At 38.8% G+C, this 27,776-nt stretch overlaps 1 protein-coding gene across 1 annotated transcript in view; it reads left to right on the top strand.

Annotated features, from left to right (window-relative positions):
• apbb1 (amyloid beta precursor protein binding family B member 1) overlaps positions 1–27,776 on the top strand; it is a 124,961-nt gene that overhangs the window by 76,208 nt on the left and 20,977 nt on the right. Inside the window, exons 10-12 of the mRNA XM_089126378.1 lie at positions 2,212–2,284; positions 13,436–13,516; positions 25,729–25,844. Coding sequence (XP_088982504.1) covers positions 2,212–2,284; positions 13,436–13,516; positions 25,729–25,844 — 270 coding nt within the window. The remainder of the gene's footprint in view (positions 1–2,211; positions 2,285–13,435; positions 13,517–25,728; positions 25,845–27,776) is intronic.

Raw genomic sequence — 27,776 nt, forward strand, 5'->3', positions numbered from 1 at the left:
TCACGGGCGACGTAGCCGGAAAGCTTACAAAAAGTCAGTTCCATCTTTACTTAGAATCCATGGCAACGCTCGGTTTTCCATGCCAACTGTGTGTTATACTTGGCGCGGTCTGTAAGAAATAAAACAGACCGCATTCTACATTAGAATTCCACAAAACAATCAATGTAATAAAAACAAATAATTACCGAGCTAACAGAGCTACGTAAACCGAGCGAACATGAGACCCAACTGCAGATTTCAATAATGAAGCGAATGGAATAATCTCCCGATCAAACTCCGCTTCCCGAAAGTTATAAACTGCCTCCGGAACCCAGTTAAGGTACAAACATCTATTCAACAAAAATAGTGATGCAGTTAAGTGTTTTTTCGCTCAGCCGAGCCCTCTCTGTTGCTGTGTGGAGCAGCCTGTGTCTGTCACCTCTTCCTGAACGGCACTCACACACTGGTCTCATGAGGAAACGCAACTTTTTTTAATATAAAGTTGTTCTTATTTCCTAATACATATATTCGTTCAAAATAAGTATTCGTAAAAAAACACATTATTTGTGCCTTTCCAAATACCGTATTCGGGTTCGGCTCCACCCTGAACATCATATTTTTGACATTATTGGTAGGCTACAGCTTTCAATCGTAAATCGTAATGCAATAGAAATGAACACCATAAACACCATAAAAGCTTAATGTCTACCTATAACACTGACGGTGGACTTGCGGGCAGGAGTAGAGTGGACAAATGTTTTTTTTTTTTTTTTTTTTTCTACCCGCGCATACACACGCACAGACAATATCACCTCACGCTCTGCGCATTTTTTACAACATAATTTAACATATAAATAGTGCTAAGACATTTTACATAGCCCATTTAAAGTGTTTATTACAAATAAATTATCAAATGCTTAAAATTAATGAAAGTAAATGAACAAAAATTAACACCTGAACGCCCCCCTTTCAAAAATCTTGCTTCCAACGCCCCCCGTTGTTCTCTGAACACCCCCTGGGGTGCGGTACCGCCCCCGTTAAGAACCAATACTTTAACACCGTGTCCTAACTACACGCGACGCGATAAAATTCCAGCGACAGCAAGTGTGTCTGTCCAATCCCGCGCCGAAATTCGAGCCCTGTGAACAAACATACAAAATGTCTTTCATCCTGTAGGCATCCTGGAGAATATTTCTGTTCGTCCTAAACACATTTTCTATCGTCCCCAGGACGATAGGACGCCGTTAGTATAGAGCTGGTAAGTCCCACCCCTTCAGCTAACCCCGCTGGACCTCTAGGTTGAAAAATCCTCAATGCAAGTGAATGAGAGAAAAAAAAATATTTTCTAATCCCGTTTGAATTTTGCAATGAATGTGAACATATGTTGTCTCTGAATTTTTTATGTAATTTTTCGTGTAAATAATGCTACAATTTAGCGGGTAGAATTTTCATACGGTTAGACTTTGTGTGAGAGCACTTTGTGGACTACAACTCTTTCGACGTGTTTGATATACATCACCCCAACTAGCACACGGATCCCAATAAACATACCTGTATCTTTGGTGCACTTCACCGCCTTCTTTCAGGGAGAGAACAAACTAGTTGAGCGTGGTGAAAACCGTGATTTGTGGAGGGAAAATGTGACGTGTAGTCTTTCTCGTTATGTCTATTCCACAACTGCTAGCCAAAGTATCATACAATATACTGTCAAACTCGTTACATGAGAAATTATATAAAAAATTCACAGACAACATATGTTACATTCATGGCACAATTTAAATGGGATCAGAAAATAATTATTTTCTCTCATTCACTTGCGTTGACGTTTTTTCAACCTAGAGGTCCACTTGGAGTTTTACGGATGGGCGGGACTTACCAGCTCTATTGAGTCCTGTGCAAAACTGTTATCCACTCACAGCAGTGGGCGTTTACTTCCAAGTCTTCAATGCGAGACGACCATAAAAATCAAGTGTTTTTGAGCTAGACTCAAAAGTAGGGTAGAAAATAGCCTATTACTTATTCATTTTGATGTTTTTGAATAAAAAAAACAAAAACAAGCAAACATCATAAGTTGACCTCCAGAACTGAAAAGCCAGTTCATGACCCCTTTAAATGACTCAAAGACTGTCCCTTCCTGCCACCTTGTGCGAGGATCACACTTGTGACTGGTGATGCAGTAATATCCATGTGATTTTTGTTAATAGTTTGCTTTATGTTTATCTCTTTCTCCAGATCATGGCCCAGAGGAAGTCTTCTGGCAGACTAAACACTGATCCTTCCAGACTTAGGGACATCCCTTTCCAGGGTAACACATGACAGATATGCTGAATTTAGCTTTAGTTTTGTGGATGATCTCCTGTGCGGATCTAAATGTTATACAGTATGTAACGCTGTGGAAAGTGTTGGGTTTGACTACACTTTTTTTTGAACGTTTACATGTGAAGTCAAGTCACCTTTATTTATATAGCGCTTTTTACAATACAGATTGTATCAAAGCGGCTTCACAATGATAACATGAAAATAATACAACACAGATCAATAATATTGTTAAATATTAAATGTCCCCAACTAAGCAAGCCAAAAGCCAAGGCAACAGTGGCAAGGAACCCAAACTCCCATCAGGTGTCAGAATGGAGAAAAAAACCTTGGGAGAAACCAGGCTCAGTCGGGTGGCAATTCTCTGGCCAATGAAGGAACAGTGTGTGATTCGGGTAGCATTACAACACAAATTGGATCGAAACATTAAAAGTATTTGTCCTTTTCCATCTGTTTGGAAGTCGAAGTAATCACGCTGGTATGGAGACGAGTTGTTGAGAATCAGACACTGCGGTTCCTGCCCGCACGGGAAACTGGACCACAACTGAGCTCTGTAGACTCGCATTCGCCCATGAGTCTATTCAAACTATTTTTTTTTTTCAGAAAGTGCTGTGTCAACTCTGTGCCACAACACCAATGCCCAAGCTGTCAAGGCAACTGCAAAAGGCTGCAAATACAAATGGGTAGATGTCAGCGTCAGTGAAATGTACCACTACATTGGGCTGCTGTTTTACATGGCAATGGTGAAGGTCAGCTCCATCAGGAACTACTGGCGGCAAAGCAGTGTTTTCTCCGTACCCTTTCCAGCCACAGTCATGTTCAGGGACAGATACTGCAACATTTCATGGAATGTGCACATTAGTCACCCAGATGGAGATAAAGAGAATGATAGAAAGAGGGGCACAGCTGAACATGACCGTCTTTTCAGGGTCAAACCTCTCATGGACTCCATTCGTCATGCTTGTAAATCCATCTATCATCCTAAAAGAAACTTAGCTGTGGATGAACGAATGGTGGCATGCACAGCACACACGGTATGACACAATATATAAAAGCCAAGCCAACCTGGTGGGGTTTCAAGCTGTTTGTTCTTGCAGACTCATCGAATGGATACACAGTGGACTTTTCTGTGTACACCGGAAAGAACAACTTTCCCACAGGCCATGGACTGTCATATGATGCTGTAACATCTCTTTTGGACCACACATTTTTGGGTTCTGGGTACCATGTAGGGATGCACCGATCCACATTTTTTCACTTCCGATCCCGATACCTGACTTTGGATATCGGCCGATACCGATAATTTTCCGATACCAGAGCTGTGTTTGCTTTAATATTATTTATCATTATTGTTGATTTTATATGATGCTGAAATAAACTCCTCTCTACAGGCAAGGATGATATGTACGTATGTATGTCAATATATATATTAGGGGTGTAACGGTACATGTATTCATATTGAACCGTTTCGGTTCGAGGCTTCCGGTTCAGTACGCATACAAACCGAACGATTGTTTGGACCATTTTTCCTGCTGGCAAAATTCGTGCTGACGCGGCCAACACAACGTTGCACAACATCAAATGGCAATCGTAATGAAAGCAGAACGAAACTGCGCTACTCATTATGGGCTTCTCATGGATCGTTTATCAGTTCGGACCAGCAACATCTGTGCAGCGCGGGCCGATCTCGATCAAGCAACACTGTTACTACACAGCGCTAAGAGATCCAGTAAATAAAACATTTGAATTCGCCACTGAGATAATAACATCGCTGCGAGATCTTGTGAGAAGCATTCACATTTCTCCGTTATTAACTGTAGATCTCTATTAGATCAAACAGCGCTGTCATGGAAACCAGGAGAAACATTGTGCCGTGAATGAACTAGTAATACTTTACATCCACAGACCAGCTGTCACAGTCCTCCGTCTGCACCAGTCTGTCTTGTCTTCAGCACTACACTTCCCATGATCCTCTCGTCTGCACACCTGACCTCACTCCCTCATCAGCCTCCCATTCAGCGTCCTGTTTCACCTGTTTGCACCTCATTATGTTTGATTCCCCTGTGTATTTAGTTCCTTCTCATTCAGTCTGTCATTGTCGGTCGATGTTGATGTTACCCTTCCGTGTCGTGAGTGTATTCCTGCCTGTACCCGTGCCTGTTTGCTATTCTGAGTTAAATTAAAGTGTTTGCATTGGAGCATTGCCTCTTGTTCTCCTTCTTCTGCCAACACTCCACCGGCACCGTGACAGATCGACCGACCATCAAAAAAGGAAAAGAAAAAAAAATGGACCCTTTCGTAGGGGTCCAATTGCTCTGTTTAGAGCAAGCGGACCGGTCTCTGGAGGATCATCTGGCGGATTTCTTCCACCTTGCTTCCGCCACAACCTTCCCGGACGACTGCCTCTGCAGCTTCCTGTACGCCGGCCTCAACACCGCCACCAGAGAGCAGTTGTCCGGGAGTGGTCCCCAGGGGAGCTTTGCTGCATATGTTGAGTGGATGCTGGTGTCCTGTGGATCAACTTTCACCATCGATGACGGCACCAGCCCCACTCCAACGCCCAAGCTCTCCTCATCGCTGGTTCCGCCCAGCCCCGTCCAGCCAGCGCGAGAGACCGTCCAGCCAGCGCCAGAGACCGTCCAGCCAGCGCGAGAGACCGTCCAGCCAGCGCGAGAGACCGTCCAGCCAGCGCGAGAGACCGTCCAGCCAGCGCCCGAGACCGTCCAGCCAGCGCCCGAGACCGTCCAGCCAGCGCCCGAGACCGTCCAGCCAGCGCCCGAGACCGTCCAGCCAGAGCCCGAGACCGTCCAGCCAGAGCCGGAGCCCGAGACCGTCCAGCCAGAGCCGGAGCCCGAGACCGTCCAGCCAGAGCCGGAGCCCGAGACCGTCCAGCCAGAGCCAGAGCCCGAGACCGTCCAACCAGAGCCAGAGCCCGAGACCAGGATCCCACCCAGCCTCCCTCTCCCACCTCCTCCCGTCACGCAGCCGTCAGCCCTTCCGTCTGCCAGCTCCCCTGACCCAGCCTGGTCTGTGGATCCCCGGTCTTCGCCTCACACCTCCTCCATCGGGACACTTCCTCGGCCCCCGGTCCCATTGGCTCCCCCGTGGCTCCTACCTCCCTCAGCTCCTCCTTGGCCCCTCAGTCCACCACCTCGGCCAGGCTCCCTCGGTCCTCCGGATTCCCTTCACTCCCTCGTCATCCTCCCCTCACCTATGGACTTCCTTCCTTTGGCTCCGCCCCGTTTTGTCACCCCTCCGGTTCAGTTGGACTCCTCACTCCCTTCAGTCACCCGTCAGCCCTCACGCCCTCTGACCTCACCGTGTCCCTCTGTGCCCCTGTCGTCACTTTTGTCACCTGAGCCTACGGTGTCCCCATGGCCCCTCGGTCCCTCTTCAGCACCCGATGTCGTCTGTCCCTCTGCTTCACCCTGGTCTCCTCTCCCATCTGCTCCGCCCCTGTCAGTCGGCCCCCTGGTGTTGTCAGCCCCGCTTCCATCGGCTCCACCAGGGGTCCTCCCTCCATCTGCTCCGCCCTGGTCTTGCCCTCAGTCTGCTCCGCCCTGGTCTCGCCCTCAGTCTGCTCCGCCCTGGTCTCGCCCTCAGCCTGCTCCGCCCTGGTCTCGCCCTCAGCCTGCTCCGCCCTGGTCTCGCCCTCAGCCTGCTCCGCCCTGGCCACGCCCTCAACCTGCTCCGCCCTGGCCACGCCCTCAACCTGCTCCGCCCTGGCCACGCCCTCAACCTGCTCTGCCCTGGCCACGCCCTCAACCTGCTCCGCCCTGGCCACGACCCCCTCAGCCCTCAGATCGTCCCCCTCCTTCCTCTGTTCTGCGGCGTGAGGTCACGCCTCCCGGGAGGGGGGAGTTCTGTCACAGTCCTCCGTCTGCACCAGTCTGTCTTGTCTTCAGCACTACACTTCCCATGATCCTCTCGTCTGCACACCTGAACTCACTCCCTCATCAGCCTCCCATTCAGCGTCCTGTTTCACCTGTTTGCACCTCATTATGTTTGATTCCCCTGTGTATTTAGTTCCTTCTCATTCAGGCTGTCATTGTCGGTCGATGTTGATGTTACCCTTCCGTGTCGTGAGTGTATTCCTGCCTGTACCCGTGCCTGTTTGCTATTCTGAGTTAAATTAAAGTGTTTGCATTGGAGCATTGCCTCTTGTTCTCCTTCTTCTGCCAACACTCCACCGGCACCGTGACACCAGCAACATTCACCATGGATTTAATATAGTAACACTAACTGGAACCAGTTTGGCTGGAATGGTGAAATGCTTTCAAGTACTTCACACATCTTTTTCCAGCACTTCAAAATTCAAACATTATCTAAATAAATTTGAAGGATGAACAAATAATGTTGTGGTCATCACATTAAAAATAACATTTAAATATATATGTTTAAATGTTATTTTTAATGTGATGACCAAAACATTATTTGTTCATCCTTCAAAGATGACCCTACGGAAGCCCTGAACCGCAACCTAAAAAAAAAAAAAAGTCAGTAAAAAAAAAAAAATCTTAAAAAAAAAAAAAAATCTGTAAAAAAAAAAATCTGTAAAAAAAAAAAAAAAATCTAGCATTTCGAGATTAAAGTCGAAATGTTTCGAGATTAAAGTCGAAATGTTTCGAGATTAAAGTCGGAATGTTTCGAGATTAAAGTCGGAATGTTTCGAGATTAAAGTCGAAATGTTTCGAGATTAAAGTCGAAATGTTTCGAGATTAAAGTCGAAACATTGTGCATTCATAACAGTGCGCGTCCACTGGCTCAGAGCGCGCGCGCGTGTGTGTGTGTGAAGTTGAACTGCCATGGATAAACCCAAAATAGTAGCTTTTCGGTCTCCTTTGATGAAACAAAACACACACACACACACACACACACACACACAGTGTGTGAAACTCGCTATTGGCCATTATGAATGCCTGTGTGTGCTCACACGCGCAGCTTCTACGCGATAGCGAGTTTCACACTGTGTATGTGTGTGTGTGTGTGTGTGTGTGTTTTGTTTCATCAAAGGAAATTCAACAGGTGCCAATCTACCAGCATTAGGCTACCATTATAGGACGTTATAAAATATACTGCGCCGGAATAGACTTTAGCCTATAGGAAAACCAACACGGAAAACACTTTTCAGACTGGATGGAGAAATCCAGCATTATGAATGAATGAATGAATGAATAGGGCATTTATAGCGCTTTCATATATGCCTACACTCAAAGTGCTTTACAATCATATCACAGAATCTCTCCTCAACCATAAGTGGTTATGAAATCTTAGGAAATCACAGGATCCGGCCAAATGATTGGATACAGAATGATGCACTTAAAATGTATCCAGAGCGTATTTACGTGGGAAGAGGAGACCGAACAGTTACTGTTGTGTTCTCGACCCAGATAGTGTTGACTAGACGAGCACGAAAACACCTCAGTAGCACGTGTGACGTGTGTAGAATTTTGTTGAAAGCCCAGATAAAAGTAAAAAGCTACTTTTTTGTGTTTATCCATGGCAGTTCGACTTCACACACACACACACACACACACACACGCGCGCGCTCTGAGCCAGTGGACGCGCACTGCACAATGTTTCGACTTTAATCTCGAAACATTTCGACTTTAATCTTGAAACATTTCGACTTTAATCTCGAAACATTTCGACTTTAATCTCGAAACATTCCGACTTTAATCTCGAAACATTTCGACTTTAATCTCGAAACATTTCGACTTTAATCTCGAAACATTTCGACTTTAATCTCGAAATGCTAGATTTTTTTTTTTTTTTTTTTACAGATTTTTTTTTTTTACAGATTTTTTTTTTTTTACAGATTTTTTTTTTTTTTTTTACAGATTTTTTATTTTTTTTTAGGTTGCGGTTCAGGGCTTCCGTATGACCCCCATTTATAAACCTGAAAGTTTCAAGATCTAGGAAAACTCACACTTATTTAAAAATATATTTTCTTTAAACAAATAGGACATTTCTCTGGCATTTCTCATTTATATATATATATATATATATATATATATATATATATATATATATATACAGGGATTAAAGTTCTCCGTCGCTACGACGGATTTCCGTTAATTGCAGCGAGTCTATGACGGATTGCAGGGTTCCCGTCTGTCCTTATGTCTTAAATTAACTTTTCATAATTTTAAGGCCGTAAATAGGCTTTCATTTCGCAAACAGTGTGATAAATGTCTTAATTTTAGTTCGAATAGGTCTTAAATTAAGGAAAGATGATGCGTATTCACCCTGCTGAGGGGGGATGTGATAAAGCCTGGAGTGGAGCGAAAGCACGTTCCTCTCTCCACTCTAAGCATTCTGTAATCACTTTGCTCATGGTCCACTCCGGTTTTTTTGAAAGAGAGTCTTATCCATCACAAGTTCACTATGGCGTACCACAAGGCTCAGTATTAGGACCACTGCTATTCACTCTGAACATGCAACCATTAGGAGATATCATTAGGAAACATAGAATTAGCGTTCACTGTTATGCTGATGATATTAAGCTGTATATTTCTTCAAAACCTAACGAAACTTACCAATTCACAAAATTAAGGGAATGCGTAGCTGATATAAAAAATTGGATGACTAGTAATTTCCTACTACTAAATTCTAAAAAAAATAAAATAAAAAAACCCCCAGAGATTCTAATTATTGGACAAAAAACTTCCATACGTAACAGCCTAGAATACTGTCTGACACTTGATGGCTGCTCTGTTAAGTCTTCGTTGTCAGTTAGGAACCTGGGTGTGCTCTTTGATACCAATCTCTCTTTTTAAAATCTCTCATTTGAAAGTCTAGTATCTGTAAAACCACATTTTTCCATCTTAAAAATATGTCTAAATTACGCCATATGTTCTCCTTGACAAATGCGGAACAATTAGTTCATGCGTTCATGGCATCAAGGCTAGATTACTGTAATGCTCTACTGGGTGGTTGCCCGGCCTGCACACTTAATAAACAAACTTCAGCTAGTTCAAAACGCAGCAGCTCGAGTTCTTACCAGAACCAGGAAGTATGACCATATTAGCCCGGATCTGTCAACCCTGCATTGGCTGCCTATTAAACATTGTATAAATTTGAAAATATTGCTTATTACTTACAAAGCACTAAATGGTTTATCTCCGCAGTACTTGAGCGAGCTCTTAACGCATTATAGTCCTTCACGCCTATTGCGATCTCAAAACTCCGGCCAGTTGATAATGCCTAGAATATCGAAATCGACTGCTGGTGGTAGATCCTTTTCCTATTTAGCACCCAAACTCTGGAACAATCTTCCTAACATTGTCCGGGAAGCAGACACACTCTGTCGGTTCAAATCTAGACTAAAAACACATCTCTTTGGCCTAGCATACACATAACACACTATAAACTTCCTTAATTCAAAATCAGGCTGCATAGTTTGGATCAGCCAGAACCGGGAACACGTCCTGTAAATCCTGATGTACTTGGTACATCATAAGAAGGATGGCGTCTACGCTAATATTAGTTTCTCTGTTTATCCTGAGGGACCCTCTATGGTGGATCTGCGCCTGGACCCATCCCAACTCATCCTTAAGTGCCGGCCTCATCGACACGACAGCCATTGGCACTGATCCTCAACATCTCGTCTCCAAACCGGCGTGATTACTTCGACTTCCAAACAGATGGAAATGGACAAATACTCTTTAATGTTTCAATCCAATTTTTTTGTAATGCTACCCGAATCCCTTCGTTGGCCAGAGGAGATCTGGCCCCTGATTGAGCCTTGGTTCTCCCAAGGTTTTTTTCTCCATTCAGTCACCTGATGGAGTTTTGGTTCCTTGCCACTGTTGCCTTGCTTTTGGCTTGCTTTGTTGGGGACATTTAATATTCAACAATATTATTGATCTGTGTTGTATTTGTATTGTATTGTATTGATCTGTGAAGCTGCTTTGATAGAATCTGTATTGTAAAAAGCGCTATATAAATAAAGGTGACGACTTGACTTGAAGCTTTTTTTTTTCCGTTAGTTTAGCCACTGTTTCAAAGGGATACCTAGGATTATGTTTATTTTCTTCTAATAGGTTTGAAAAATAAGCAGATCTAGCAGTTTTTAGGGCATCTCCATATGCGATTGAGCTCTCCTTCCATGAAATCCAGAATACCTTTAGTTTTGTTTTCTACCAGCTACGCTCCATTTTTCTGGGTGCTCTCTTAAGGGCCCTAGTGTGCTCGTTGTACCACGGCGTTGGACTATTTTCTTTAATCTTCTTTAAGTGCAACGGAGCAACTGCGTCTAAAGAGTGCTGGAAAAGAGAGAGTAAAAAGTTTCTGTCATGATATCGAGTTATTCTAAGCTAGGGATGCTGAGATTATGAAACTGATTAGGAAGATTATGCCTGGCTCACACTACAGGAGTTTTAAAATACTAACCGATTTTGAAATCTGGTTCCAGCTCACACTTAAGGAGAATCTTTGCAGATTTTCTTTCTTCAAATCTTAAACATGCTCACACTACAAGATTTGAAATTTGCGGCGCATCACACATTACACAATGTTATTAAGATTATCGTGCCAGAGTAAGCGGCTCACATGATCTCAAGCAGCAGATCGGAAGCAGAAAAGCGTATGTAAACAAATATCTGTCCCTCAAATCAAGTCATATTCGTGAAAAGGTTGCCGTGACCAAGTGAAGATATATATTTTCAATCATCTTTTTAACATTTAAGGTTAGGCTATTTCTACTGAATGGCGTCAGCTCTGGTCAGTACAATGAAAACATGCCATTGATCTCAATGAAGTGAAGCATCAGCTTCACGTTGCCCATGCGGCGCATTGCTGCTGAGCCTTGTAAAGTGGAGCTCAAAGTTAAAATTAAACATTAAAATAAATTACAGCTTGTTTCATTACATCTATATTTGAATGAATCTGCAGTTTTTACATTTCCGTTGAATGAACAGTTTAATGACTCACTCAAAGACAGTCCCTTGTCGCCACCAAGTGGCGTAACAATGAAACTGGACTGAGCGACAGCCTGTCTATAACACGCAGAGACGAGCAATTTTAATGGTAAAATATCAGCAGAAAGCGTTTAGTAAAGTGAGATTCGAGGATCGAAACTAATTGTTATATAACAATGACATAAAAAGCTTATTGTCAGGTTTATGTTCTGTTATTATATTATGTCGACCCTTATTTTGACATTGTATCTTCTGTTTACTCCACTTCGGTTCAATGTGCTTTTTAGTTTCGGTTTCATTACTGAATATACTCATCTTTGTGCCAGCTGACCACAGCGCAACAATTATTTATTTAGCTATAAATAAATAAATGAAGATAATACCGCATATCGCGCTCAAAATTCAGTCACTCAAAATGATAACAATGGAAATTCCTTCACAGCCCTACTTGTTACTTCTTATTGGCTAGACAGAAGCTACTGACGTACCAGTAATCACAATCTTGCTCATTCAGATAAATATCAAACATGTTTGATATGATTGGAGCGAGCCCGATTTGTGTAGTAGATCGGGAGGTGCAAGATTCGATCTGTGAAAGCCTCACACTACCAGATAATCAGCGCCGAACATCGGAACCGATCGAGGTAATTAACAAGATTTTTTCTCCTATTCTCATGATGGGAAAATCGGGCATAAATCGGGCTAAAGCTCCTGTAGTGTGAGCCAGGCATTATTGATGAAGCAATCTTTAGTGGCAGAAGTTATAGTTCTAAAAGTCGGCTTTGCTGCTTTGGCTAAGTGAAGTTTACATGCGACTAGATAGTGATCTGAGATGTCATTGCTCTGCTGCAGAATTTCAACGGTATCAACATCTATTCCATGTGATAATATTAGATCTAGAGTATGATTACGAAAATGAGTAGGTCCTAACACGCGTTGTCTAACTCCAATTGAGTTTATAATGTCTTTAAATTCCAATCCCAATACATCTTTTTCATTATCTACTTGTATATTAAAGTCACCAACTATTAGTACTTTATCTCCAGCCAGGACTAATTCTGATAGAAAGTCCAAAAATTCTTTGATAAAATCTTTATAGTGCCCTGGTGGCCTGTATACAGTAGCCAGCAGAATTCTCAAACGTGATTTATCATTTGCACTATATATTTTTACACTAAGCACCAATATTTCAAAAGAAGTATATTTAAAACTAGATTGTTTGTGGTTTTGAGGATATTATTATAAATTACAGCAGCACCTCCCCCTTTGCCTTTCAGACAAGGTTCATGTTTATAACTGTAATCTTGTGGGGTGGACTCATTTAAAGTAATGTAATCGTTTGTTTTTAGCCAGGTTTCTGTCAAAAATTATATCATTAACTATGAGCGATTTTGAAGTAAGGGATATAATATTTAGCTTTATCATTTGCTCATCTGTAATATATCTGTTTTTTATTTGTTGAACATCAATTACATTTTTAATCTGATGTTTTTTGGATATCCAAATTCGTGGAACAGACACCGTCTCTATATGATATCTAGATTAAGGAGCCTCTATATGATGGGTTTTATCTGACCTTGGTGACGCGAGGCTGCTAGCAGATGGTCGGTTTAGCCAGTCTGTCTGCTTCCTGATCTGGTGCCAAATTTGTCATGTTTTAGCTCTTAAAACTATGAGCCAAATTACTAGAGAGAAGAGCAGCACCAGCCCAGGAGGGATGAATACCATCTCTTTTCAACAGGTCAGGCTTGCCCCAAAAACTTTTCCAATTGTCTATAATTTCTACATTATTTTGCGGACACCACTCACATAACCAACGATTAAATGAGGACAGTCTACTGACTATCTCATCACTCTTACTCAGCGGGCTTTTTCTGAACTCAAAGGCACAGGCACGCGAGAGAAAATGAATAAAAATGAGCACACGGGTGGCGCATTAACAGGCTAGCGAGTTACTAGTGTGTTGTACTAACAATAACGGAAGCTAGCGAACGGTGTAAGGTTAATCTGAAATGTTTGAACTAGAAATTATTGTTAAAAACAGAAAGAAATGCAAAGCTAATACGAGGTTTAGATGGAGCGTACAGCCTTGGAGCAAACAAACACATAGCACAGCAGGCAGCGAGGCAGACAGAGGCAGAAACATCGCCTCTAAATGAGTATTGTAATGGATAATGGAATTGTACTGTTATGATTGATTCTGATCTTATCTCCTCCAGAGTTCCCAGCTCCCAAGAATGAGCTGGCCCAGCACTTCCAGGTTTGGTATTTGGGTCGTGTGCCGGTGACAAAGCCAGTTGGTAGGATGCCATCTGTTTATTAACACTTTACTTTCATGATATTATGTATATAATGCATTCTTTACCTGTTTTTTTTTTCTGCACCATAACTGATTGATCTCATTTGAGCTGTCGCGGTCAAGGAAAATTCCCTTGAGTGTTATTACCGCCATTTATTCATTGGTTATTCATTTTATTTTTTGCTATATAAATAAGTGGTATGTTGTGGTCAGCAGGTACAAAAACGAGGACATATTCAGTAACCCATTTAAACGAAATTAAACAGTGTTGAAACAGGAAGTGAAGTTAACAGAAGAGAATGTCAAAATAAGGGTACAGATAACAGAACATAAACCTGACATTAAGCTTGTTAGACTATTGTTATAAGTATAACAGATCGAGGCTTTCAGCTGATATTTCTCTAGCACTGCTCGTCTCTCCGGATAGACAGGCTGTCACTCAGCACAGTTTCATTGTTGCACCACTAGGTGGCTGCAAGGGACTGTCTTTGAGTAAGTCCCTAAATAGTCTAGGTCCTGGGTAAGATTTGTATGCACTTCATTTAGCGGAGAATATCTCAACTGTTATAGACTAATGTGACCCCATTGAACAACATGTCTGCCAAAATCTCTAACCGGGACGAAAGTCCTGAAAATTACCACAATAGGTGACACTTATATCACAATACAAGTGAATGGGACTTTTTTTTTTATCTTTATAGAAATTCTCAGAAATTTCTACCAGTTTAATCTTCATATTAAGAGAAATTCTTTTGGTATTACACTTTATCTTAAAAATAAAATAAAATACGCAAATTAGGCAATATCTCATTAAATATGCATACATATAACCTCTTGAAGCTACAGATTTTCTGAGGTGATCACAATGTTCACAATGACCATGTAGTGTAAGTGTTATACCTTACTCACCAATGCCATGAAGTCGATAATGATTGTGTGTGTTTGCGGGTATGGAATGCCAAAGCTGACTTAATTAAAAATAAATAAATACATAAATAAATATACGAAGAAATGTAAAAAAGCAAAAATACACAAATAAATACAGAAATTAATATACAAAGAAATTTTAAAAAGTACAAATAAATGAGTATTTATACTTTTATTTCCTTATTTATGTATAATTGTATTTTTTCACACATTTTATTTATTTATACATTTATTCATTTCCACTTTTATTTATTTCTACATTAATTTATGTATTTATGTTTTTATGTCTACATTTATTTATTTTCACATTTATTTATTTATACATTTATTTATTCCAACATTTCTTTGGCATTCACAGTTGCACTTCTCACAGCTGTGAATCCAGGGACACTGTCACTCTCATGTTTTACTTTTTTGGAGAAGTGATTGACCATCCACAGAAAATAGTCATTTCATTAACTTGGTGGACAAACTGTTATTAGCTAGATACAATACACACCAAAATAAATATAAAACTGATACAAATTCATTATAATTATTTTAATACACAAAATTACAACTTAAATGATAATGACACGTACTGTAAATGTACACACCAACACAGAATAAAGAGTAGATTTCCTTACTTTTCTTGATCTCAAATCATCTTCTTTGACAGCCATGCGCTCTGCAATGACCTCATGTGTGTAATAGGTTGACTGTTTTTTAGCCATTTTCTTTATATTAAATTAGACTGCTTACTCTCTTCTATGACCTTATAATCATGGTCATTGTGAACATTGTGATCTCCTCAGAAAATATGTAGCTTCAATGGTTTATATGAATGCATATTTAATGAGATATTGCCTCATTTGCATATTTTATTTTTTAGACAAAGTGTAATACAAAAAGTATTTCTCTTAATATGAAGATTAATCTGTTAGAAATTTATGAGGATATCTATAAAAGGAAGAAATAGTCCCATTCACCTATGGTGTCATAATAGTGTCACTTAATGTGGTCATTTTCAGGACTTTCGTCCCAGTTAGAAATTCTGGCACACATCCCACGTTGTTCAATGGAGTCATATTAGTCTAGAACAGTTGAGATATTCTCCGCTAAATAAAGTGCACTCAAACCCAGGACCTCTACTAAAACCGTTCATTTAACAAACACATTTAAAAACGCTGATACATTCAAAGATAGATGTAATAAGTGTCGATTATTTTAGGTGTTAATTACTTTAACTTTGAGCTCAGCTCCACTTTTCAAGGCTCAGCTGACAAGTAATGCATTACATGGGTAACGCTGCTTATTTACCATTCAATACACATTCACGAAGTGCAAAACGAGAAGGGCATAGGAAACCCTGATGAAGGCTTATTGGCCACAACTCCTCTGTGTGCAGTTATCTGTAAACTGTTTTTAATTTAAGTCATGATTAAATAAAAGCTTTTTAATATATATTTACTTAAAATTATCAAGTGCCTTGGCTTGATACGTTTTTAAGAAGGGTATAGTCTTTTGAAAAAGAAAACACTAAAATCGCAGTTGCTTGCATTCTTGTCAGTATTGTGATATTTCAATCGCGCAGCCCTATGTGTCATCACCTCTGAACACTCAAAATAACAATAACAAATAACAAAACTAGAAAAAAAGTTTGATGAGACAAACTTTAAGTTGGCTTGAGAAAGCCAGACCAGAGAGTTTGAGGAAGTTTAAAGTAGTTTGAAGTTTGATAGATGGATTAGTTAGAAAGAAAGAATAGTTAGAAAGAAAGAATAGTTAGAAAGATGATAGATAGATAGATAGATAGATAGATAGATAGATAGATAGATAGATAGATAGATAGATAGATAGATAGATAGATAGATAGATAGATAGAAAGAAAGATTAGGTAGAAAGAAAGAAAGATTAGGTAGGCAGAAAGAAAGAAAGAAAGAAAGAAAGAAAGAAAGAAAGGATGGATGGATGGATAAGTTAAAAAAGAAAGATAAATAGATTAGTTAGAAAGAAAGATAGATAGACTAGTTAGAAAGAAAGAAAGATAGATAGATTAGTTAGAAAGAAAGAAAGATAGATAGATTAGTTAGAAAGAAAGATAGATTAGTTAGAAAGAAAGAAAAATAGATAGATTAGTTAGAAAGAAAGGAAGATTGATTAGTTAGAAAGATAGATAGATAGATAGATAGATAGATATATAGATAGATAGATAGATAGATAGATAAGTTAGAATATATTGGTTAGAAAGATAGATAAGTTAGAAATATAGATAGATAGATTTAGTTAGAAAGAAAGAAAGAAATAAAGAAAGAGTAGAAAGAAAAAAAGATTTGTTTGAAAGAAAGATAGATTGTAATTTTTACTTAGTTTTTTTAGTTTATTTTGTTTTTGTTGTTATTTTGTTTGTTGTAATCTTTGTATTTTTTGTTATTTGTCTAGGGACTACGGATGTAAATTAGCCCTGTGGCTATAATCCGGCATGTTTACGTCTGTTTTGTTGTCTCAATTCAGAAGTTCATTAATGTGCATTGTCCCTATCAAATAAATAAATAAATAAAAAAATAAAAATAAATAAAAATAAAATTATTTAGAAAGAAAGATGGATAGTTTAGGTAGAAAGAAAGAAAGAAAGAAAGAAAGATAGATAGAAAGAGAAAGAAAGAAAGATAGATTAGTTAGAAAGAAAGAGATTAGTTAGAAAGATAGATAGATAAGTTAGAGAGAAAGAAAGATTAGGTAGAAAGAAAGGGTAGAAAGAAAGAAAGATTTGTTAGAAAGAAAGATAGATTAGTTCGAAAGAAAGATGGATAGATTTGTTAGAAAGAAAAAAAAAGATAGATTAGTTAGAAAGAAAGAAAGGAATAAAGAAAGAAAGAAAGATTAGGTAGAAAGAGAAAGGGTAGAAAAAAAGAAAGATTAGTTAGAAAGAAAGAACGATTTGTTAGAAATAGGGCTGCAACGATCATTCGACAACGTCGACAATAAAAAATTGTCGACAAATATCTTTGTTGTCGAGTATTCTTTTGATCTCACGTAGGGCTGGGCGATATATCGCACGATATTGTTATGCGCATCTAATCAGTAAAGCCGGTTCCTTGATTAGCAGTAAATCACCTTTACCTGCTTTCAGATGGAGCGGCATTTACTACAAGGAGCCGTAGATCACTGACAAGCTGAGCCATATCGCGTTAATATCGAGGACGTATCGCCAGCGATATTTAATGCGATATGGCTCAGCTGGTCAGTTAACTACGGCTCTTCGTCATGACAAAATCTCCCGTGTTAAATTAACACACCTGGGAGTGTATATAAGTCCACATTCAAGAGTGTTAAAGTTAATGAGATAATTAAGTGATTAAATGAGTGATGATTGAGCATTATTGAAGACACTTAAAGCAGAATCACAAGAAAAAAAATCTAAAATTTTAAGCCACCGTTATGGAGATGAGTGTTTGCTTTAGTTGGGCTCTTGACCTTATAATATAAATTTTATATTTTAATTTGAAAACCAACAATGCTGTCATGGGCAATACATGCAAGGCAGAACTTGCTTTTCACGGGAGCACCACATGCATGTTGGAGCACTTAAAGAGGAAACATCCGGGCAAAAGAGGAGCCGGTGAGAATCGAGTGTTCTCCAGCTGGAGCTAACTTAGGGGCCGTTTACACCTGGCCACTTCATGCGTTTTCTGTGATCGGATGGCTATCCGATCCTGAAAAGACCAGGTGTAAATGCCCCCCGAAACGCATTCGAGATGGATTTGAATCCGATCGCTCAAACCACTTCATGAGGTGGTCTGGGCCGCATTCCAGACGAAATTGGACAAGTGTAAATGCATCTGGTTCTTGAAACCACATATGTAAATGTTACTACTCCCAAAAATGCTAAAAAAATAAAGGCGTGAGAGTGTGTTACAGGCTATATGTCATGCCATTTTAGTCAGATGACGACGCTACTGCGACGCGCTTAAGCGCATCACCTCAGATGAGCAGCTGAACGCCTATCAAGCCAACGCGCCGCATTCTATCGCAAATCAAAGTGAAAGTAAGTCGCAGACGCTTAACACTACCATCTTCATTAAAAGTAAAGAAACGAAATGATCTTACCAGTTCTGTTGCCGCTCTCTCTTATCACCGTCTTTGCTGATTTTGAAATTAGCCGATGATCAATAAAATCCAGCTCATATCTGTTGCTTTCGGTGACGTGCACTTCATTGAATCCTCATATAGCGCGTGAATTGAAGATCGGATTTATATCCGTTTTGCAAAAACACATTTATGTGACCAGGTGTAAATGGAATCGTTTCGATAAATCAGATAGCTATCTGATCTGAGAAAATGCACAAAGTGGCCAGGTGTAAACAGCCCCTAAACTAGTGGTAAATCTCTTTATTAGATCATGCAATACTAATAATAGTAATAATATCATCAATAATAATATAATTACAGTAATGTGATGATTTATTTTACATAGAATAAAGCTTGATTGAGCTTAGGAGTCATGGCTGTTTTTATCATTGTAACACTATTAGGTATTATAGTCTTATTACTTACCTGTATTTTGTTCCATAATCATGAAGACTTACAAAAGGAGATGTTAGGAGGAATAATATCATGGCAGTTACTTTTTCTTTTTCATTCTGTAAATTAAAAGGTGAATGAGAACACCTCCGTCAGCTCAATTCTCATGTAAAACAAACTATTATAATTTTATATCTTTAATAATGATTTGCAGATTAATATTTTACCCTTTTTGTGTCCTGAAGTAATGACCCTTTTTCTGTTTCAGTTCTATGAAAAGCAGTGGGGTTATTAAACAATGCTTAGAGAGCATTTGTGTGTGATTTGAGTTAAACTTAAAGAGAATGACCTGTTTAGTTGGGTCTAAGTTCATTAAAACCACTATTTCAAAAGCTGAACTGATTTTCATTTATTATATTATAGTAAGAATATGTATAAGGGCGATTCCACAGTTTAGGCCTAACTGCAAGGACAACAGCCTGCAAAATTAAATCTTCATGCAGAAAGCCATTGTCCTCAGGTTAACATCCTGAGACAACCTGGGATACAGCTGTGTGAAATGCAGGATAAATCTGGCAATGTTAAACTTGTAAACTTTGATCAAAGTTGAGTTGATGTAAAATTTATCGTATGTAACATGGACGGAAAAACAGTGCATGTTCAAGCAGAAAGTGTACTTAATCTAATTCAATTTAATAAAATTCTGGTTGAACCCAAGTTCATGTTTTGCTTTGTTCCTAATTTGGTATAGTTATGAGTCTTGCGTTGTGCATTGTTTACAAAACTGCAAAATGACTTCCATGCAGGCAGGGTGCCCATCTAATATGATCTGTTCTATAAACTTAAAAGTGCATTTTTGAGTCTGGTATGTTCATAAACTTAAAGCCAGCAAAATTACTAAAAAATACCACAGGTATATTTATTTGCCAAATGTAGAAGACAAAGGAACTCCTAAGTGTGCAAAGTTATAACGTGTGTAACGTAGACGGAAAAAAAAAACAATCCTGCAAGATTGCCTTTGTAACACCTTTTATTAGGCTTGGTGTGCTACATATGATTGGGAGAAATAATACACAAAACTATCAGCTCATTGTACAGAAACATCCACTTTTGGTATGGCACAATGTCTAAAAATTGATTTATTTTTCTAACATTTAAACTTAAACCACATTATCAGATTACCCATTGACTTTATGAATATGCATAAAATGACAGCTTCATCATTTTTATAGATTTTTTGTGCATTTATTTAAAGACAGCATGTACCATTTTTTTCCACATGTGTCTTTTATTGTCTTTAATGTCTTTTTTTGTCTTTATTGACAATTAATATTGGCAATATTAATTTTTTCAGAACATGTAGTCAGAATTACCGAAATAATAATAATAATAATAATAATAATAATAATAATACAACAAATAGGGAGATTATGTTTTATTTATTGTAATCAAGTTTGTTAAAAGTGTGCTTGCATGAGGTTTGTTCGTTTGCACATTAAACATTTGAAAACCAAATCCTTTATATCTTAACTTTTGAGTGTAGCAGAATTAAACGGATGAAAAATTATTATTATGTGACATTTTATTGACAATTTTTTACCACAAGCTAATGTTTAAACTAGCTTAATGTGTGCCATTAGTGCGGAAAATCTGCGTGTGTGCCTTACATGCCGAGTTCACTGTTGTTTAACAACCTGCGCTTGACGCCGACAGATTATTCTAATGCCATAAATGATATTGTGTTAACGCACTATTAATGTGTTAACTTGGACAGCCTACGCTAAATTCTTACTAACATTTTGACAAAGTAAAATCATCATCATCAAAAAATGTCATTGACGATGTTGACTTTCATGAAAAGCTTATTGAGTCAAAATACGCGGAAAACAACGTTCGAAGTTGGATAGCCTCAACATTTCTGTCCAATTTACAAACATGAAGTGCAGAATCTGTCAATGTATACAATCACCATTCATGCATGATCTTTATGAACACGACGCTGCTTTCGGTCCAAAACCATGCACTTGATATCGACTTGATCACTCTTTTATCCTTTCTCACCACAATGGTCCTATTTAATCTTTACTTAACCAAAGTTTACCACGTTCGTATCATTTTAATGTTCGTAACATTTTGGACAGAATCCACAAACTTACCCACATTCGTCGAAATCCGTGAAATCCTGTTAACTCTTCCTTCCACGCAGAACGACCGTGACCTAGACAATCTTATTTCTGACAGGTGAACCGTTGAGACATTAGGAGATGAAATTCAGCGTCAGAATAAAATGTTCGAGCGTTATGATTTTTTGACAGAAAATCTCGGCCCCTGTTTTATCCCGATTTATTAACAATTTATCATGTAGCTACGTATATGAGAATTTAGTCCACACATGTTTTTATCGTTTTGTTACTGATAGAATTACATATATCTCTGCTTCCTTTAGAATCATAGTTTAACGTGCGTAACTGCTTTGACGGAAAGTGTAACGAACGTTAATACATTTTTCCATTGCATCATGGTAGATTAAGGGAATTATACTTTCAGTGTTAGTAGAAGTATTTTGTAGAAGACACGCCAAAATAAATGTTATGTGCCAAAATTCATGATTTTATTAAAGCAAATTAAAGAAATGACTTGTCCCACCCTGACATCTGTAATTTCTGGGGACGGAAATAAAATAAAGTCTCATTACACGATAATGCCAAGGCTTAGTGGGATAAAAGTAAGTTTATTATTTCTAACATCTATCTTTAACAAAATTATGAACTAAAAATTAAAAAAATGACAACACCTGGGTATTATTCAATCTATATAGTTAATTACACCCCTTGTGGACTGAAACTGTGGAATCCCCCATAACTCAATGTTTTAACTAATTGAAAAAGCTGAATAATCATTCCAAACTTAATGATTAGCTGGCAAAATAATCGATGATTAGTCGATTAATCGTTATAATAATCGTTAGATTAATCGATTATCAAAATAATCGTTTGTTGCAGCCCTAGTCTAAAAAGATTAGTTTAAATTAGAAAGAAAGATTAGTTTGGTTAAGTTAGAAAGAAAGATAGATATTGTTGGAAAGAAAGAAAGATTAGGTAGAAAGAAAAAGAAAGAGTAGAAAGAAAAAAGATTTGTTAGAAAGAAAGAGATTAGTTAGAAAGAAAGATGGATAGATTTGTTAGAAAGTAAAAAGGTAGATTAGTTAGAAAGAAAGATTAGATAGAAAGAAGGAAAGAAAGAGAAAGGGTAGAAAGAAAAAATTTGTTAGAAAGAAAGATAGATTAGTTAGAAAGAAAAAAATAGATTAGTTAGAAAGAAAGATGAATAGATTTGTTAGAAAGAAAGAAAGATAGATTAGGTAGAAAGAAAAAACGTAGAAAGAGTAGAAAGAAAAAAGATTTGTTAGAAAGAAAGATTAGTTGGAAAGATTAGGTAGAAAGAAAAGAAAGAAAGGGTAGAAAGAAAAATGTTGTTAGAAAGAGATTAGAAAGAAGGATAGATTTGTTAGAAAGAAAGAAAGATAGATTAGTTAGGAAGAAGTATAGATTTGTTGGAAAGAAATATAGATAGATTAGTTAGAAAGATAAATTAGTTAGAAAGAAAGAAAGGAAGAAAGAAAGGAAGAAAGGGTAGAAAGAAAAATTAGTTTGATTAAGTTAGAAAGAAAGATAGATAGATATTGTTGGAAAGAAAGAAAGATTAGGTAGAAAGAAAAAAGAAAGAAAGAGTAGAGAGAAAAAAGATTTGTTAGAAAGAAAGAGATTAGTTAGAAAAAAAGAGATTAGTTAGAAAGAAAGATGGATAGATTTGTTAGAAAGTAAAACAATAGATTAGGAAGGATTTGATTAGGATGGATTTGAAAGGACGAAAAAAGGAAAGAAAGGATTATTTAGAAATAAAGAAAAGGATTAGTTAGAAAGAAAGAAAGATTAGTTAGAAAGAAAGATAGATCAGTTAAAAAGATAGATAGTATAGTTAGAAAGAAAAAGATTAATTAGAAAGAAAGATAGTATAGTTAGAAAGAAAGAGATTATCTAGAAAGAAAGAAAGATAAATTAGATAGATAGATAGATAGATAGACAGATAGATACATAGATAGATAGATCATTTGGACACAGAAAGTCAAATAGACAGGCAGATGGATAGAGGAGAATAAAAGGAAGAGTAGAAAGGAGAAGAGATTAGGAAAGGAGGGGAGGACAGGAGGAGTAGAGGATTGGAGGAGGAGAAGAGGAGGGAAGAGAAAGGGAGAACAGGAGAAGTAGAAGCATAAATGCAACAAAAACTTGTAGTAGCCTTCAGAAAAGAGCTGAGTGACTGTCCACCAATCAGAACACAGGACCAATTATGTGTGTCTCCCTTTGATCTTTGCTAATCAGCATCACCTGTGCAATCAGCTTTCCTATTTAGACAGAGGCCAAAATTGCTGATACTTGGCCTCGAACAAACCTCCCTAGAGGCAAAACTATAGGTTGTATCGGCGAAATGACCTGACCGTGAGCGAGACAAGGCCTTTGTGAACGATGTGATGTTTTTTTTGTGTGGATAGAGTTGAAAAAAAGGGACCACTTTGGCAAGTTAAAAAAACTGGTTCGTAATGCTCTGATCACAAAAGTTTGACCTGAATTTATAATTGCTGCCAATGGAGGATTGTCTGTCACTCTTGTCCTTTGGAAGGACACAGAGAAAAAAACTATAAGTCTCAGGGATTTACTAAACACACGCGAGGAACCACAACAAAAATACCTACGTTTCAAGTATAATTTCATGCCTGAAGAGTGAAAATTGTGGCCAGGCCAGCGATTTAAAAATTATTTTTTAGCATTAGTTTTCAAGCTGGCTCACTCTATCTTATGACATCACGTGCTCTAGCTCTGAACAGTCTCTCTCATTCACTCCCATTATAATTTCAGAAACGGCTTGAAAAACATCATGAGACTAAAGTAGAGATTGTGAAAAAAGTATAATAGATATCAAAAAGTTGAATGCAACTTTAATAGCTTACAAATTTCTCAACATTTTAAAGTTTAAATGACAGAAATAGCTGAAAGTATGCAGATGTTGTAGGCTTTGAAAGCAGAAGGAGCATAAAACTCCATTGACTTCCATGTTAAAAAATATGCACAAAAAGTGCATATTTCAAGTTGATACTTGAATGGTTTTTGTAGCACAAAGTAGAGAGGAGAAGAAAGCGACCGAAAAACGTACGGAAGAATACGGAATAATACCTAGAAAAATTGCATTTCCTGCGGAATATGCGTGTGAATGCTTCAAAAGCTTAATTGAAATGCACAAACAAATGCAAAACAGAGCAAAAAAGAAAAAAAGGCTTAATTCAAATGCATTTAATAAGCTGAAATGCAAAAAAGATCCAAAAAATTGTAGAAAACTAGAAGTTTATTTAGAGAGGTAAAAAGAGGTAGAGAAGTAGACACAGAGGTAAAGAAATAAAGGGGTAGAGAAAGAGACAGAGGTAGAGAAGTAAAGAAGTACAAAAAAGACGGGTAGAGAAATACAGGGGGATAGAAAGAAAGAAAGAAAGAAAGAAAGAGAAAGAAAGAAAGAAAGAAAGAAAGAAAGAAAGATGGATTAGAAAGAAAGATGGATTAGGTAGAACGAAAAAAAGAAAGATAGATAGATAGATAGATAGATAGATAGATAGATAGATAGATAGATTATTAGAAATAAAGAAAAAGAAAGAAAGAAAGAAAGAAAGAAAGATGGATTAGGTAGAAAGAAAGAAAGAAAGAAAGAAAGAAAGAAAGAAAGAAAGATTAGTTAGAAAGAAATATGGATTTGAAAGGAAGAAAGAAATGATTAGTAAGAAAGACATATGAATTTGAAAGAAAGAAAGAAAGGATTAGTTAGAAAGAAAGATGGATTTGAAAGAACGAAAAAAGAAAGAAAGGATTAGTTAGAAATAAAGAAAGGATTAGTTAGAAAGAAAGAAGGAAAGATATATTAGTTAGAAAGAAAGACAGATAGTATCGTTAGAAAGAAAGATAGATCAGTTAGAAAGATAGATAGTATAGTTAGAAAGAAAGAAAAAGATTAATTAGAAAGAAAGATAGTATAGTTAGAAATAAAGAAAGAATTAGTTAGAAAGAAAGAAGGAAAGATTAGTTAGAAAGAAAGACAGATAGTATCGTTAGAAAGAAAGAAAGATTAGTTAGAAAGAAAGATAGATCAGTTAGAAAGAAAGATAGATCAGTTAGAAAGAAAGAAAAAGATTAATTAGAAAGAAAGATAGTATAGTTAGAAAGAAAGAAAGATAGATTAGTTAGAAATATAGAGGGATTAGATAGATCGTACCCCCGATCGCTTAGAAAAGTCATAGCACACCATTCCCGAACAGGCCGCACGTTTTGACACCTCATTCATGGGTCTGTGACAAAAACTGCGGGAGGAGTAGCGCCGAAATTTGAAGAATAAAAAAAAAATAAGTATGGACAATAACAATAGTGTTGCTTTGCAAGCACCACTAATAAAGATTTGGATTTCAAGAGTGTGAATGCTTGAAGCATTCACACTAATAATAAAGATTTGGATTTCAAGAGTGTGAATGCTTGAAGCATTCACACTAATAATAAAGATTTGGATAACAATAAGTATGGACAATAACAATAGTGTTGCTTTGCAAGCACCACTAATAACAAGTTTAAATAGGATTTCAGTAAGTTGGCTTTCACAAGCCAACCTAATAACATTTATTGTCATGTTCAAATCAAATGTAGCTACCTGAAATCAAAGTGGAGTTGTGTTGGTATGTGTCTCCTGAAGGCATGGAGGTTATTAATGTAGCGCTGGAGACGGCCCTCAACAACAAAGACAAGGAGGATTGGACAGCGGTGAACGTGAACGTGGCGTCCGCTACACTCACCATTATAACTTCTGAGGTAAAGTGTGTCTGTTAACAATCTTGCAATACTTCAGTGTCATACAGTTTTGGTCAGAACTATTGGCACCTCTGGTAAATATTATCAAAGATGATTGTAAAAGTAAATCTGCATTGTTTGTCCTTTTAATTTTTCATTCAAAGAAATCGCAAAAATCAAACATGTCATTGAAATAAAAGAATTGAAACCGGGGGGGTTAATCACATTATGAAATGCATGCTTTATAAAATGAATACTTTTCTCCAAAACACATTGGCTATAATTATTGCCACCCTTTTATTAAAGGTGCCCCAGAATGTTTTTTTTAAATTATTTTATGTTTTTTGGGTTGCCCTTATAATGTTAGTATGTAGTCATAATTTAGTAATAAAAGGCATTTTTCCTAGCCTAATTTTAGCCTCTGATTTGAACGCTCTGTTTGAAGGGCCGTGTCTGCTGTGTGCAACCAGCCTCTGCTGTGATTGGCTGAGATGCTTGCATATAAAATAGCTATCTAATAGCTATCTACATGTGAAACTCTCTTCAATAATTTTGCTACAGCTGTTATACGCATTTACTAGTACAGCTATCGAGATTAACAAATTGTGAGATGTTTTTGAAGTATTTAGATCTGTTCCCATCACATAAAATGTTGCTGTGATGAGCAGCATTGAGCAAGCAGAGGACAGTCTGTCGATCGCGAGGATGAAGATCTTATCATTGTAACGCAGTTTCTGCTCTCTCTAATGCTTTCAACAATGCAGACATGATCATATAAATACAGTAAGAGCTTCATTGCGCAGTGTAACGTGCGTCATTGAATTCATAACGAGTTTGGCAAGTGTCCGGATAAACTCGCGCTGTGTGGAAAGATTGTTCTTCGCTTTCTTTATATAATTTATTCACAATTGTGTTTGATGGCCACCATCTGCTTCTGGGCAGTCGAGAACTGCTGGGCAAAGTCCTCGACTGCACCGCTGAAAAGGCCAACCTGGGAGAGCCAGCCGAGTCCGCTCGGCATCCCGTGTGTCTGCCAGGTTAAGCCAGAGATGGCGCTCCTGGACCACGCCAGTGGCCATCACCTGACCAACGGAGCGAGCAGCCACCTTCGTTGCCCGGAGAGCAAGGTCTGTGGCGACTCGCAGTTCGTTAAAGGCCGTTTGGTCAATCCCACCCTCGTGCATATCTCTGAGCAGTTTGGCTTGGAAAACCTGCAAAGTGCTCATCGCATGCAGGGCGGAGGCCGCCTGTCCCGCCGCTTTATAGGAACGCGCCGCCATAGCAGACGAGAACCTACAGGCTTTGGACGGGTGCTTAGGAGGACCACGGGAGGAGGCGCTCTGTGGACACAGCTGCATCGCAACAGAGCGCTCCACCGGGGGCATCCCAGTGTACCCACGGGCGGCCCCACCATCGAGGGGAGGAAAGGCGGAGGAGGCTAGAGCGCGCTCTCGGGAGGACAAAGGAGCCTTCCAAGTGCGCGTCAGCTCCGCATGCAGCTCGGGGAAAAAAGGTATTGGGATCGGCTGTGGCCTTGCGGCGGCAGCCTTGCCCAAAAACCAATTATCCATCCGTGAGAGATCGGGGCAGGGCGGAGGGTTCCACTCTAACCCGATACTCACGGCGGCCCGAGAAAGCATGGCCGTCAGCTCGGGATCCGACACGGGCAACGCTGGCACTCCCGAGGGAGGCAACGCAGCCGCATCCTCATCTCCCGAGGAATCAAGCCCGCCTTGTGATGCTGCGATCGACATCGCATCATCTTCTGGAGCACCGAACGAAACAGACGGTGCCTGCGAAGAGGCAGACGGCTGAATCGAACTGGCGCTCGCTGGCTCTAACACCGGAGCGGGAGGTGTGGCCCGAGGAACGATCGTCGGGGCTTTGTTCCACACCGTCACCGTCAGATCACCCTGGCCGCGAGTCGAAGAGCTTCTCGTGGAAGAAGCAGAA

This window comes from Pimephales promelas, chromosome 23, assembly GCF_988280905.1.
Source record: "Pimephales promelas chromosome 23, fPimPro1.hap1.1, whole genome shotgun sequence".
NCBI lineage: Eukaryota > Metazoa > Chordata > Actinopteri > Cypriniformes > Leuciscidae > Pimephales > Pimephales promelas.